Source organism: Tasmannia lanceolata, unplaced genomic scaffold (assembly GCF_043159265.1).
Source record: "Tasmannia lanceolata isolate RefF3 unplaced genomic scaffold, GAP_Taslan_0.1 ptg000054l, whole genome shotgun sequence".
NCBI classification, from domain to species: Eukaryota; Viridiplantae; Streptophyta; class Magnoliopsida; order Canellales; family Winteraceae; genus Tasmannia; species Tasmannia lanceolata.
In genome coordinates this window covers 1,660,206-1,676,359 of record NW_027518731.1, presented here as the reverse complement: position 1 = coordinate 1,676,359, position 16,154 = coordinate 1,660,206, and the positions used below count along the sequence as shown (strand labels likewise).

The window sequence follows — 16,154 nt, the reverse complement described above, 5'->3', positions numbered from 1 at the left end:
TCTCTCTCTCCTGGTTCTTATTCCAAGTAATGTAGAAACACAAATCCTGTAATAGCTCCTACAAGCTCTGCCATACAACACAAAAGTAAATAAGCATGTAATTGTAGCCCTAGACAGAAGAAACAACAGTGTTTTAAGCATTCTATTACAAGCTAATCAAGAACTAGGTATGAAAATCTAGATGGTATTTACAGAAGATGCAATTATTTGTTGACTTCCCATAAATTCCATTACAAGCTAATCAAGAACTAGGTATGAAAATCCAACTTAACACCAAAATTCCACTCCATAATAATGGCGCTATGTATTTCATATAATTTCTTGGACTATACGGGCTTACACAATATTAAACCCTTAACTAATGGAACCGGACTCAAAAAGTACAGTGGGGTCCACTTCAAAAGTTGATCCAACCCGTTTATTTGTTGGTGCAAAATGTAAATAGGCTGGAAACCGTAGATCATTTTCATAAGATGATCCTAACCCTCCGATCTATAAAGGTTTCGAAAATGTGCAGTCCCTCTACTGATCAGAAGGTTAGGATCATCATGTGGAAATGATCTACAGGATTCACAGCCTATTTATGTTGTGGCCCAACAAATGAATGGTTTGGATCATCCTCTGAAGTGGGCCCTGACTGTAACTTTTGAAAAATATTAGACTTCCCGCGCAAATTATAAAAACTCAAAATTTATTTTGATAGGGTACAAATATATATTTCAATTTTTTTGGGAAGTGATAAAACGACCCCCAAATATCTTTAATCGACCCCCTATGTCTCTTTCTCTCTCCTCTAGGTTAGAGAGAGAAAGACACAATGGGGGTCGAAGAGGAGAGAGAAAGAGACATAGGGGCCGGTCGATTTATCACTGCCCTTTTTTTACCTACTAATGTTGACACCACCGTCTTTTGATAATTGCATATCCCCCGCTCGTCACTGTGTAATTAATTGTGTTTTATGAATCACCAGATTCACCACTAATTGCCATCCATCTTCTTCAGTGTAAATACACACTATGTTCTCTTTGTAGGGACTGAAAATACGCTGAAGATTTTAACTTTGAACAAAAAGTTTAATCGTGTAAAATAATAGTAAGGCCTAAGACAAAATCTGGTGAAAAGTGAGCCTATGTGCTGCTCTCTCATGCAAGGGCCAGCCCGCGAAATTCCTTCTGCGATTGTCCCTAGCAAATCCCCTAAAATAAACATTAGGAAAACTATTCCCAGAATGCCCAGTATGATGCATGTGCAAGAAGCTATATAGAATTCACTCAATACTAAAATACATTGTATGATTGAAGTGGCGCAGTCCACAAATGCTAAGGCTTTCAGAAAGTCAGGACAAATACCTCGAATATATTACACTCAATTGAAGAATGATAAAAAGGTCTCAATCACGAAGACCAAGCTCGAGCTCGAGCTCATCATCCTCTTCAAACAGTCTTAAAAGGCGGGCATGTTGTTCTTCTCTTTTCTTCTTCTGCCATTTCTTGAACAGGAATACAGACAATGCCACAAATCCTACAAGCCCAAGAAATATGAACACTACCTTAAGCCCAGTGCTACTACTGGAAGTAGCAGGGCTCTCAGATTTTAAGACATCTTTAGAACCCGACGGGTTATCGGCCAAGCCTATCAAGAGAAAAAGATTGGATTTTAGTCTGTGATGCACAAGCATAGAATGTAAGAAAATCTAGCAAAATATTAGTGAAAAACAAAATTGAAGGAATAAGGAAATAAAAATGGATAACAGCTAAAACTTATAATTTGTGTTGCATACATCACATAAAGAAACTAAATAATGTCTTCTCTTTTTGTCCTTTCTAAAATATAAATAAAGTAATATTCTCTCATGAAATTATTACACTTTCTAAATCCCGCCACAGCCCACAAAGCTCATGTAGTCACATGTTAGACATTAATTAAAAATTGGAATTCAAAGTAACCAATTACTGAAAAAGATGTTTGATGTTTTGACTTTACATAAAAAGGGGAAAAGAAGAAGAAATCAAGGAGCAATGACAAAATATTGCTAATAATCCATATTACATATCAATGTGTACATAAAATAATTGAGGCTCAAAGGCAATTGTTGGTTCGTACCAGTCTCTAGTGGTAACGCTAGGCTGAGTTTCTCTTTTGCTTTGCACCATGCCTCTTTTGGGGCAATTTTAAGGGACCCAATGCAGATGCTTTGCAAATCACTACTCTCGTTGTTCTTCAACTGGGCAATTGGTGTGGGACATCAGATTGCATCACAATCTCAAGGATTTGGAAGTGATTGAGTATGGTCACCTCATGAAAACCTTGTCTACTATTTATCTATCCGGCTCTGTCGAGGACCGGTGGATTTGGACTCCGGACCCACAAGGGGACTTTCTCGGTTAGATCCTTCTTCCGAAAATTAAGTGATGACTGCGTCAGCCCTCCCACTGTGCATCAGTTTAGAGAGTTGTGGCCCCCCCTCGAGTGCGGGCTTTTACAAGGACCTTGCTTCTCAATGGACTCAATACATGTGACAGGCTGAAACATTGAGGTTTCAGTATGGCTCAGTGGTGCACATTGTGCAAAAATGCGGAAGAATCGACTAACCATCTGTTCCTCTTATGCCCTTTCTCCTTTCAGGTATGGATGAATATCTTTAAATTCTTTGGCCTATCTTAGGTGAGCGAGAAGGATGTGAAGAATGTGATAATGTTTTGGCGCAACTTCTTTGGTGGAAGTGTCGGTGAAGAAATGTGGCTCTCTATTCAGTACGCTATCGTTTGGCATATAACCAGGATCTTAGTGGTTGGAAAGAAATGTGGCTCTCTATTCCGTACGCTATCGTTTGGCATATATGGTTGGAAAGAATCAACAGGATCTTCGGGGGGAAGGAACGAAGCGCAGCATACGTCACTCTTGATATCAAGCTAACTATTATTAGATGGGCGAAAGCTAAGTGTGGAATCCCTTACTCAGTGGGAATGATCCTTAGAAACCTCACCACGGTGCTGTCCGAAAAGAAACTTAGATCCTCCATCTCACCGCAGTGGATCCCTCCCCCTGAAGGCTGGTTAAAGTTTAATTTTGACGGGGAGTTCCGGCGGAAATCCGGGCTTAGCTGGAATTGGTGGGGTATTTCGAGACTTCTTGGGGCACCTCATTATGTCTGTTGAAAGAGAGATTAGAGAGAGAAAAAGTGAGATGGGCATCTCCCCCTCAATCATTTATTAATAATAATGAAAAGAGAAGTACAATGACCAAACTGTCCATAGACTTGTAGGCTTATTCTAACACTCCTTCTCAAGCTGGAATGTATAAATCATACATTCCTAGCTTGTTACATATATTGCTAAGCTTGGATTTATTCAATGGTTTTGTGAACATATCTGCCAACTGTTCTACAGAACGAGTGAATACAGCGCGTATCTCCCCTTTCTGAATCCTCTGACAAATGAAATGATAGTCGACTTCTATATGTTTAGTTCTCTCATGGAAGACAGGATTTGTCGCAATATAGATGGCTGCCCTATTATCACAATATAACTGTGAAGGGGAGGGAAACCCAATACCAATCTCAGTTAAGAGTGACCTCAACCAAATAATCTCAGTCGTAATATATGCCATGGCTCTATATTCTGCTTCTGCACTCGATTTCGCAATGACATCCTATTTCTTACTTCTCCATGAAACCAGGTTACCTCCAACAATGTACAATACCCGATAGTCGATCTCCTATCAGCAGAAGATCCAGCCCAATCAGCATCTGAGAACCCCTCAATCCGTGTATGACCATGCCATTTGAATAGTAATCCTTTCCCTAGAGCACCCTTCAGATACTTGAGAATTTGAATCACTGCGTTCCAATGAGATGTGCGATAAGAGATCATGTACTGGCTAACTAACCCAACGGCATAGGATATATCAGGACGAGTAACAGTAAGGTATATGAGCTTGCCCACAAGTCTTCTATACCTACCAGGATCTTTCAACAAATTACCCTCTTCTGAAACCAGTTTCACATTTGAATCCATGGGTGCAGCTACTGGTTTCACACTAAGATTTCGTGTCTCTTCTAGCAAATCAAGAACATACTTCCTCTGAGATAGAGATAAACCACGAGATGAGTATGCAACTTCTATCTTAAGAAAGTATCTGAGACGTCCCAAGTCCTTTGTTGCAAATTCTTTTTATAAGAAGTCTTTCAATAATGATGTCATCGACGTATACAATCAACATAATGCATCTGAGGACTGATAGCTGAATACTGAGTGATCTACAGCACACTGTTTGAGACCAAACCTCATAACTGCCTCACTAAATCTACCAAACCAAGCACGTGGTGACTGCTTTAACCCATAAATCGCTTTTCTGAGTTGACAGACAGATGAGGACAACTCCTGCTGAGCAACGTAACATGGCGGTTGCTCCATATACACTTCTTCAAGGAGGTCCCCATGCAAAAAGGCGTTCTTCACATCTAGCTCGTGAAGAGGCCAACCATTATTAACGACGAGGGAGAGTAGAATACGGACAGAAGGTATCTTCGCAACTGGAGAAAACGTCTCATGGTAGTCTACACCGAATGTCGAAGTGTAACCCTTTGCCACTAGACGTGCCTTTAGTCGATCAACCGTGCCATCAGGAAGATACTTAATGGAGAATACCCATCGGCAGCCAATTGGTCGTGCGCCGGCAGATAGAGAGACAAGATCCCATGTGCTGTTGGACTGAAGAGCGCCCATTTCAAGGTCCATTGCAGCTCGCCAGCCTGGGTGTAAGAGAGCTCATCCAAAGACTGTGGTAACACAGCAGAAGACATAGATAAGACAAAGCTTTTGAAAGGGAGAGTTAGACGATCATAAGAAACGAAATTAGAAAGCGGGTGAGCAGTAGAATGGGAACGAGTACGGGAAGCAATAGGAGAGTCAGATACCTGATGAGGGGGTAAGAAGATCTCTGGCTGTGAGGACGATTTCTCGGTGTGCGAGGGGCTGCTGTGGACGACGTTTATATTGGACCATAATAGAGGGACGATCTACCCTGGGAGCACACGAGTCAACCTGTCCAGGAGGGCAAGCAGGAGGATGTGCAACAGGAGTAGTAGGAAGGGGAGAAAGCTCAGGAAGAGAAATAGTCACCTCAGGTTCTGATCTAACATTGGAAGGACCAGAGGAAGAGCCAAAGAATGGTTCTGATTCGAAAAATGTGACGTCAGCTGATACATACCATCGGCGCAGACGTGGACTGTAGCAACGGTATCCTTTCTGGGTGCGAGAGTAACCCAGAAAAACACACCGTTCTGAACGAGGATCCAGCTTATCACGGCCAGGACCCAAATGATTAACAAAGCAGACGCAGCCAAAGACACGCGGCGTAAGTGGGAATGGGTCCTGATGTGGATAAACTATGTGAAATTGAGAATCACCGTGTAGCACCGAAGACGGAAGACGGTTGGATAGGAAACAAGCAGTGAGAATGGCGTCAGACCAAAAAGATTTAGGAACCTGCATCTGAAAGAGGAGTGTGCGAGCCACCTCAAGTAGATATCGCAATTTCCATACAGCGACGCCATTCTGCTGCGAAGTGTATGCACAGGATGATTGATGAAGGATGCCATGAGAAGAGAGATAGTCCTGAAAGCCACCAGTAGTAGAGAAAAACTCACGAGCATTATGAGAACGCAGGCATTTAAGATTAGTATTAAATTGATTTTGTATTTCATCATGAAAATTTTTAAAAGCAGAGAAGATCTGAGAGCGGTCTTTCAGAAGATACAACCAAGTCATGCGTGAGTAATCATTAATAAAAACCACAAAATACTGGAATCCATTATTTGACGCGACCCGAGAAGGTCCTCATACATCGCAATTAACTAACTGAAATAAACTATCAACCCTAGTAACGACTCAGGAAAGAAAAGACACTCTATGATGTTTCTCGAGTTCACAAGACTGGCAATGAAAATGAGAAATAGAACTGGGAACTAAAGATGTCTGCTGGAGACGCTGAAGGGAGGGGGTGACCCAGTCGACAGTGCCACTGAAAGGCATCCACGGAACTGTGTAAGGCTGACGAAGAAGGGCTGCAGTCAAGACGGTACAAGCCATCCACCTCACGACCCGATCCAATCGTCCTCCCAGTCGAAAGATCCTGAAAAAGACAGTAAGAAGGATAGAATGAGATAGAGCACGACAGATTTTTCGTAATTTGGCTAACAGATAATAAATTAAAAGGAGACTTAGGTACACACAAAACTGCAGATAGAGGGAGATTAGGTGAAGGACAGGTGGTACCAGTACCAGTAATAGGTGTAGTGGAACCATCAGCTAAAGTAATAGACTGAAAATCAGATGGAAAGGGGCGAAAAGATGAGAGCTGTGATGAGTTACCAGTCATATGGTTTGAGGCTCCTGAGTCAATAATCCAGGACCCAGAGCTAGAGAGTAACGTAGTGTGTGAACTACCTGGCTGGGCAAAGCCTGCAGTGGCCTAGGAGGCACTCTGTCGAAGGCACTGGAGCTCCACATAGTCTGCCCTCGTGAAGGAGAATGAGTCATCAGCACGAGCAGAGAATACTGTGTCAGACGAACCAGAGGTGCTAAGGTGCGCTAATCGGGACGGGCGAAGCTTTGGATGCAGCGTATAACAAGTCTTAATGACATGGCCATCGCGCTAGCAGTGGGTGCAATAAGGACGACCACGCCCACTGCCAACACGGCTATCACCACGGCCACCGCGTCCACGAGCCCGGAAAAAAGAACCACCACCCCGGGAAGGACGAGTACCACCACATCCATCATATGCGGCAAGAGCAGAACTATCAGAAGTAGGACGAGAGGAGGTCTCGCCAACACACTGTCGGGCACGGAAATAGACCTCGCGCAATGAAGGAATATTGCCAGAACCAAGAATCTGATGGCACAGATGTGTAAACTCGGGGCCTAGGCTCACAAGATAGTGTACGACACGAATCTGTACCCGTTGACGCCGGAGAACATGAACATCAGAGGTTAGGGGCATGAAGACATCAAGCTGCTGGCATAATGAAATGAACTTCCCATAATAAGCCTCAAGGGACATGTCGCCACGACGGAGCCGCATCCACTCAGAGTAAGTAGAGCAGATGCGAGTCAGGTTCTCAGTCCCAGAATATGTCACGACTGTGTGATCTCAGACGACCTTTGCAGTCGGAAGAATCACAATAGAATAAATGTCTGGAGTCATACTCTGCCATAGGAGACTTCGAATCAGCGCATCTTCCTGTTCCCAACGTCTATACAGAGGATCCTTTAGCGAGGGAGGATCCTCGCGAAGAAAGCGTACTTTACCCCGGCCAAGAAGGTATGTCTCAATCACAACCTTCCAGGGTAAATAGTTGGTTCCATCAAACTTGCAATATTCAACTGTGGATACGAATTTCCACAGGTGCCAATTGAGAAGACGAAGAAGAAGCCGAGGGTGTGGATGAAGCACTGACCTCAGTGGTCATGCCAATAGAAGGATCAACAATGACGGGATGATCCATACCGACAAGAAATCTAGACAAACAGAGAAACCACTACCCACAGCAAAAGAAAGATGAGAGACGAATAGACAGAACCAACTAATGCATCATATGACAATATCCCAAGTGAAGGACAAGAAACTAGAGAAGCCCATAAAGGAATAGGAAGAAGCTAAGGAAAATGAAAGACAAAAAAAGAAAAGTGTTCAGCACATAGATCGAGGAGATGAAGAAGCGAAATTAAGCGTAGTTGAGTTGGAGGGGGGGCATGGGGGAGGAGAAAAAAATTTGTGGGGAGGCTTACCTCGAAGGGGTGTAAATCAGGAGCGTAGGAAAAAAAATTCTGGGGAACTGATTTTGGGGGGGGGGGGGGGGGGCAAATCAAAATTCCAGGACAAACTTTTCGCCCTGGAAATTTTTTATCAAAAATCTGGAAAGAATTTTCGGGGAAAAGTTTGGAGGGGGGGGCGCAGATCCAAAGTTCCAGGAAAAAGTTTTCCGGGGTGGAAAATTTTCCGCGGGAGGGGGGATTTGGGGGGCGTGGATCAGGGTTGGGAAGGTGGGGTGCGAGGACTGGGGGTCGCGGCCAGGGTTTAGGGTACAGGTGAGAGGGTCGCGGGGGGCGGGGAGTAGCAAGGGTGTGCTGGGGATAGCAGGGGAGGGGCGCGGCGGTGCGTGGTGGTTGCAGTGGAGTAGTGCGGGCTGTAGAGGCTGAGAGAGAGAGAGAGAGAGAGAGAGAGAGGGTTAGGGTTAGGGTGAGGAAGATGATGGAGTGAGAGAGAGGATGAGGGTTAGGGTTTTCGGGGAGACGGAGAAGATGGAGGCTACGGAATTTCCCTAGGGCTCTGATACCATGTTGAAAGAGAGATTAGAGAGAAAGAAAAAGTGAGATTAGACTTGTAGGCTTATTCTAACAATGTCGTTCTCGGGTCCGATCGGGATCTGTGACGCGAATGAGGACGAGGTTTCGGCACTTCTGTTTGGATTACAGTGTTCCTGACTCATAATTTGGGCCCCCTAATAGTCGAAGGCGATTCCTCCAACACTATTGCGTGGGCATCTAACAAGATCAGTGGACCTTGGCGGTTATCATCAAAGCTAAACCATATCAAGGACCTCGTTGCTACTCTTCGACCGTCCCTCCACCACAGGAGGAGAATAGCAAACGATTGGGCCGATTCTCTCGCCAAGGCAAGTGTTGATAGGGAAGATATGATTATCAATGTAGCCGATTCTCTCCTATCTTAGTTGTACCTGTTCTATCTGACCCCGGTCGGATGAGGCCACTTTGTACTCGGGGTTACCATTTTCAAAAAAAAATGCAGATGCTTCATAAGTTCCACAAAAGTGCTAAAAATCAACAAATGTATGGGCATGGTTTTAAATTTCCACCGAACCGAAAATTTTCTTTTTCCATCCACACCGAAATGTATACCGAAACTGAAATGCTTGCCAAAACCTAAACCGTAAGTGTATTAGCGGTATACTATATCAGTATGTGTTACATAAGGTGGCTATTGGGTGTAAACATGATATATGAAAGAGATAACATTACAAGGAGTGGGGTTTCATCTAGGGCTGCAAATGAGCCGAGCCGAGCCGAGCCGAGCTTTGGGGTGTTCGGGCTCGGCTCGTTTAGTTTTTATGAAGGCTCGTGTTCGGCTCGGCTCGTTTAGTTTTTGAAAAAGCTCGGCTCGGCTCGGGCTCGTTTAGTGGAACGAACCGAGCTTGACTTAAGCTCGGCTCGTCTCAAGAATGTTAAAAACATACATTTGTGGGATTTGAACCCAAGACCCCTCTAAATCCAACGCCTTAACCACTCGGCCAAACTTTCATTTGTGATAAACAACCCACATTCTTTTATTTTATATATAAAAAACAAACATAATCCAAGCTTTAAAGCTCGGCTCGGCTCGGCTTGTTTATGAACCGAGCCTAAAAAGCTCGCGAGCTTTTCCGAGCCGAACTATACAAAGCTCAAGTTCGGCTCGTTTATTTGGCGAGCCTAATTTTTGGGCTCGGGTTCGGCTCGTTTAGTAAACGAACGAGCCCGACTCGAGCTTTTAACGAGCCGAACCCAAACATGTTCGCGAGCCGGCTCGGTTCATTTGCAGCCCTAGTTTCATCAATGATTTTTGTTAACGGTTTCCCTAAATGCCTCTTTGGTAAATCAAGTAGTTTCAAACAAAGTAATCAGTTGCCCCGTCTCTTCACCACCATATTTGAAGCATTAAATCAAATGATTGGGAGAAGTGCAGTGGGGACTTGTTGAAAGCTTTTGGGATGGGAAGGTGAGTTATACAAAGTAAGGTACCTTTACCTGACCTTGAGATGTTTTCGTATATGGCATGGAGGAAAGGGAAATTGAGGTGCTTTCCAATCTTTGCATTGTTCAAAGGGCTAGCTTCTTGCTAGCTATCATGGTCTCCCTCTTCGCATTGGCAAGCAGTAGGGGCTCTTTGGGACAAGGTTTTCGAAAGACATGAGAGAAGACTTACCCGTGGGAAAATATGCCATTGGGGGTTGTTTCGCTCATTAAGGTGGCTATCTAGTTTTCTGATCTATTTCATATCTATATCAAAAGTCTTGGCAGATAAAAATTAAGATGGAAATAATCCATCTTGGATTTCTTCAGTGTTGGAAGGGAAGGTACAAAATCCATTTGGTTGGTGTAATATTCCAAAGGAAAGAGCATTTTACAAAATAGAAGATCGAAAGAGGTCGATAAGGCACATCTGGGTAAATGGCTTTGGACTTTTGGAGAGGGAAAATATGGTTATGAGAATGGATGCCTATGTCGCTGGAAGTCATGGATTGCGAGCCTGGTGGGACAGCGATGTAATTAGTAAGAAAGGCTTGGGAAGGCCATAGAAGAGCATGTTAGAGAAGGGGTTACACATAGGGTCTAGAGTGGAATAGGGTTAAGTTTGGGATACTATTTGGTATGAGTGTATGACAATACTAGTAGTAAGCAATCTCCCTTGCTTTGCCCAAGTAGGTGACTCAAAATGAACGTCTTAAAGAGTGTTTGAAGAGATGGACAGGAAGATTTGTTTGATTTCCAGGTTGAGAAGGGATCTCCATGATGCTAAGACTAAAGAGCGGTATAGTGCATTTGTTGGAGGAAAATTATGTTCATGCGCTTTGTGGGATAGACAAATTTGGTTTATAGAGATTTGAGAGTAAGGATGACTATTTCATTTGTCCTTTATGGTATGGTTTGGAGTTATAGAAGGGTGGCATTTCCCAAGTGGGTATGTGGTGTGCTTACACCATGTTAAATGTAGGATTTTCCCTTGATTGTAGCCACAACCAAGATTCACACCTCCACTTGAAGCAAATGGCAACTGCTAACCAATGCGTACTTTGTAGAAAATCGATGTTCTTGTCCAGTGAACCTAGTTTTGGAATTTATCTTCAGTCCTCTTCAAGGTTTCTAACTTCTTCAACTATCAGTCTCATTTTTCCTTCCCTCAATGGCTTTTGTGGTGATGGCTATGCCTGGTGGTTAAAATTTGAGGGGTTTGGCATGAGTCACACAGAAAGATCTTCAAAGGTTAGAAGTTTCTTCTTCATTGGTAAGTGATAAAAGAATCACCTTTTGGGCTAATCAGCACACAAAGTTGCTTGGTGTTACTTAGAGATAAGGCACTGACAAGATGATGGTATGCCGGCCGTTCTATGGAATAAAGCAAATTCTTCAAGGTCAGTTCCTAGATGGAAAGAACCTAAATAACTCCTCCCACCCCCACCTTCCTTTCCCCCTTTGCCAAGATCATATATCTCAGATTATATGGTACCTCGATTGGTAATCTGAGCCCTTGAGGCATTAGTAGCATTATTAGAAGTTTTAAAGCAAGACTCAATTCGCTTATGCAAGGCCCATCGGATGCGGTTTTATCCAAGTTAGCACGTTGTAGAAAAGGCTTAAAGCATTTTTGAGATGTTTGTTCGGCCTGTTGATTGCAAAATGTGACATACTCAATGTGCTCTAATGCTCGAGTAGGTTGGGCCTCACCCTGGCAAGCTAGGCAATGAGATGGAGGCTTTTGACCTAGTGCTTCAAAGATGTTGCTTTTATCCGTGTTTCTTTGAGACTAAAGATGTTGTGGACTCATTGGCCAAAGGAGAAGCTTTGACACCATCGACTCTATTGTCAAAATCTTACAATTTACGATTTGAATCTTACAATTGAAATCGATTCGTTGGTTGAATGATTCAAATCGGACGAAGAATCTTTTTTCGTAAAAATCTTACTATTCAAGTATGATTTGACATTGAATCGTGCGATTTTTATGATTTTTACGATTCTTTTTACAATTTTTATGACAGGCTAAAGATGTTGTAGACTACTTACTGGCCAAAGGAGAAGTTGACATCATTGATTAGTGTTCAAGACTCACCCTACTAGAACATTACTCTTGGCTTGCCTTTATTTCTTTGTTTCTCTTTAGTATTAACAATATGTGTGTTTGCGTGTCTATATATCTGTGTGTGTTAATGAATGCGTACATAAACATGTATATTTGCACGCATGTATGTATGATTTTCGAGTATTACAACCCCATTAAACATGTAACAGCATAAATAGACAATCAAACTATCCCAGAATAATATTCCTAATTAGTCAAGTTATATCAACTACATAAAAAAGTCCACGTACAATTGTAAAATCACGGAAATACATTGATAAATAGAACATTGAATCGATGGACAATCAACAAATACTCCCACCCGGTGTTTCAAAATGTGGATGCGGGTCAAACGCAGTCGAAGAAAATCCTAGTCGACTGGGCACAACGCAGCCGAGTACTCAATGAACGCGGCTGAGTACTCAGTTGGCGTGGTCATAACTTGGGAGAGTCAAAAGGGTTTTTATTGACTCTGTAGGGCAAAATGCGGAACGCGCCGGCAAAGCGCTAAAGTCGGCCAAGGGAAAAGGGAGTCGGCTCGGGGGAGTCCACGATGACACGGGGCAGATTTAAAACTATGCTCTCACCTACGATGCATTGATGAATTTATGCCTTCAATAAAGGAATTAAAGACCTACAAAAAAATGCTAAAAAAACCAATCATAAAAGATATAACATATGAAAAGCTGATCAAGATTATCAATAACCACTACAACTGTTAGGGGAAATTCTATAGGGAGTTGTAATTCAAATAAAATTCTATAGAAGTCATTTAAGCTAGGGCAACCAAATTGAGTTGAGGCACAAAGTAGGGTTATAAGCTTCCTCAACACTCCTTTTCCTTTCTACAATTCTTTTCTTCACATTGTTCACATTGTGTCCCATTGAGGTGAAGCATTAATCTACTGAACATCAGAAATGTCATCATCCAACACAGTAGACCACTTATGGCAAACAAAATTTTGGAGCCAATTCACTATCAAATATCAACTACATGGGCAGTCACCATTCAGATGATTGTGGACCATACAAATGGCACAACTGGTTGCTGGATGGGACAGTTGATCTGCTGGATCACCATCGGGTGACGCATTGAGCACTCGGCACAACTTCCATGCCGAGAGGAGATCCCATCTAGTGAATCAAGCCCGCAAATAAATAATGGTTCAAAGGAGATCCCATCCGAGGCAACTTAAGCGAGTCAATGATTGACATAATCAGTTTTTCCTTAAAGAGTCAAATTAGTTTTTTATTGATTAGATAAGATAAGACATAAACAAGAACTCGAGCACGGTAAAACTGAATCGATTTAGGAGAACGATGAGTGGACCGACAAGTTTTTAATTTGTGGTTTAAACTTTTCCTCTAAAGGAGTGCTCAAATGGGATAACTATCCACTGAAATCAAAAAAACGTCAATGGCCTGGGGGAGGGCAGAGCGGATAAAACACTTCCCATCCATTAATACACATGTCATTTTAAAAAGAGGGAAAATGAAAACTTGAAACCTCTCCGAAATATCCAGCAGTGAGAAATGCAGAGATTGACAGACCAACTGACCAAATATCCAATTGAAATAAAAATCAGAAACTCAAAAACGGGGAAAATGAGCCACACATAATCAGTTCTGAAATTACAAGTCTTGTGCTATGGTCGTGTGTGGGGGCCTACTTAGGCATTGGACTAGGTGGGACTCAGCCTAGTATGGGATAGGTTTAAAGGGCCTAGCCTAGCATGTTCCACCAGCTATGGAACTTTTGGTGTATTGGTTAGGTACCTAACATTTATTATCAGAGCAGACATCATGTCCCATATTTGAGTCAAAGAAGGGGTGACTTGCACAGAGGACTACCCGGAAAGGGCTACCTGGTAAAAAGCAAGAGCGAAAGCTACCAAAGTGAAGTAGCCACAAAGTGGCCCAGGAATGAGCCACCTGACAATTATTATCAGAGCTGACACCATGTCCCATATTTGAAACAAAGAAGGGGTGACCTGCACAGAGGACTACCCGGAAAGGGCTACCTGGTAAAAAGTAAGAGTGAAAGCCGCCAAAGTGAAGTAGCCACGAAGTGGCCCAGGAATGAGCCACCTGTAGAAAGGGCTAACTGGAAAGAAAAAAAAAAAAAGGCCAGAGTGAGCCGTCACAGAGTGCGCCGTCGAGGACAGCGGATGCAGAAGCATGGTGAAATGTTAGGGTCCTTAGTGGGGGCTTGCCTAGGTATCGGACAAGGTGGGACCCATCCTGGTATGGGACAGGTTTAAAGGGCATATCCTAACGCGTTACATCTATTGGAACCCGGGTAGAACTCGCCCTCAAAAGCTAGCAGTTAAGGGGAGGGAACCCATTCCCTTATAAGCCCATCCACATCGTTACACTTTTCCGATGTGGGACTATTTTGCTTTTGAGTGGAACCCCCCAACAACATCAGCTCTGGTGCTTTTGACATATTGGTTTAGGTACCTAGCATCTTCCCACCACAAAATCCAAAATCCATAACAAATAATTTCCTAAACAGGAAAAAAAAGAGACAAAAGCCACACATAAATTGAAAGAACTGCATGTTCTCCCACCAGATCCGGCTCGAACGATCCCTAAAAAACCCTAAACATGAAGAAAAGGGAATAATACCACATTTTACATTGCGCAATCGGAATGCCATTCCCAGATTCAATTCAAACAGCATCGTAAAAGATTTTGCATATTTCTTTCATTTATAAGGTAAATTCAGCAGGAAAAGTGAGTAATTCGATTCGATTTGATTCAATTCAAACAGCATGTACGAGATTTTCTATATTTCTTTCATTTATAGAGTAACTTGAACAGGAAAAGTTAGTCTTTGAAATGAAAAAACAGAAGGAAAACATTACAAAGCAGATCCAATGCATTTAATGGAGATTTCTCACGCAGATCTGAAAAAAAACACATCTAAAAAAATCAGTTTCTTTTTTGTTTTCTTTAAAACAAACACACCTGAAATCAATTGCTGAGAAATCGAAGAGAAGAAGATTAGAAACTGCGGAGATCTCCAAGCGGAATTTTCAGTCATCTCTCTCTCCCTCTCTCTCTCTCTCTCCTCGGCAACAGCAAAATTCCTCAGCCTGTCTCGTTTTTTATTTTATAGTTTTTTTTTTTTTTTTTGTTAAAGGCAACCACTTCGGAAACGGAACTCCGTTTTGAAACAAAAAAAAAGGAAAGTCGGTAAAGACTCCGTTCCCTTAGGCTCTGTTCACTTGTTTTCCCGGGAAAGGAAAAGAAAAGGTTTCCCGGGAATCTGACGTGACATTAGGAAAAGAAATCCAGGGAAACTGTGTAGGAAAAGGTTTCCCGCGCCTGTTCATGTGCGCAGAAACTGTGTAGGAAAAGGTTTCCCAAGAAACTGCTTGCCCACCTTTTTTCACTAGTTTTCTCGGAAAAGCAAATCCGACCAAAATAGTGGAATTTGGTTTCCCACACTTGTGAGAAAAGAGACATTTCCACATCATTTTGGCAATTTCCATGTCATAATTTGACATTTTCCACCTAGGCTTGTTACTTTCTCAGGAATGCAAGTGAACACCAGAATTCTGTCTTGTCAAGGTCTTGTCAAGGAAAAAAGAGGATGTTTTCCAGGGATTTGCTTTCCCGGGAACGCAAGTGAACAGAGCCTTATAAGCCCGGAGAGATTACTTGATGGGTGGTAGTACACCGCCGTATTTTGTTTAAAAAGTATGGTATGGCCCACACCATAAGATGATCCAAACCGTCCATTTGATGGGCCACAAAGTAAATAAGTTGTGCATCAAAACTCATTTTCATAGGATGATCTAACCTTCCTATCGAGAAACTTCAATAGATCGGAGGGTAGAATGATCCTATGGGATTGATTTTTGGGGCACCAACGTATTTACGTTGTGGCCCATCAAATGGACGGTTTCGATCATAGTATGGTGTGGGTCCTAAGATCGGAGGGTAGAATGATCGTATGGGATTGATTTATGTTGTGGCCCATCAAATGGATGCACCAATCTGAATGGTTTACCCGCACTTGTACCGCTCATCTAGTGGGGCCCACTAGCAAATTCTATGTATTTTCTTCATCTAATAGGCAGCGTTTGGCAACCATGAAATTTTTTTTCCATGGAGTATTAGTTTAGCAAGCGGTGAGAGTGAACAAAAACAAAATTCCATGAAATTTTTTTTCCATGGAATTTTTTTTTTTTCTCCATCTCCCACCCACGCTAGCCCTCTCTCGCCACGATATAAACAAAAATTTC

At 42.6% G+C, this 16,154-nt stretch overlaps 1 protein-coding gene across 2 annotated transcripts; it reads right to left on the bottom strand.

Annotated features, from left to right (window-relative positions):
- Positions 1-1,238: 1,238 nt before the first annotated feature.
- LOC143864867 (retrovirus-related Pol polyprotein from transposon RE2) lies at positions 1,239-15,032 on the bottom strand. Of its 2 annotated transcripts, XM_077375731.1 has the most exons (3): positions 14,872-15,023; positions 4,919-6,135; positions 1,665-4,780 (listed from the first exon to the last, which is right to left on the bottom strand). In XM_077375731.1, the coding sequence occupies exons 2-3, from the start codon at positions 5,769-5,771 to the stop codon at positions 4,770-4,772; spliced, it is 864 nt and encodes a 287-aa protein (XP_077231846.1). In that variant the 5' UTR covers positions 5,772-6,135; positions 14,872-15,023; the 3' UTR covers positions 1,665-4,769. The 2 variants fall into 2 exon arrangements, with proteins under 2 accessions (XP_077231847.1, XP_077231846.1); XM_077375732.1 differs by lacking the exons at positions 1,665-4,780; positions 4,919-6,135 and adding an exon at positions 1,239-1,632 and having other exon boundaries at positions 14,872-15,032.
- Positions 15,033-16,154: the final 1,122 nt, after the last annotated feature.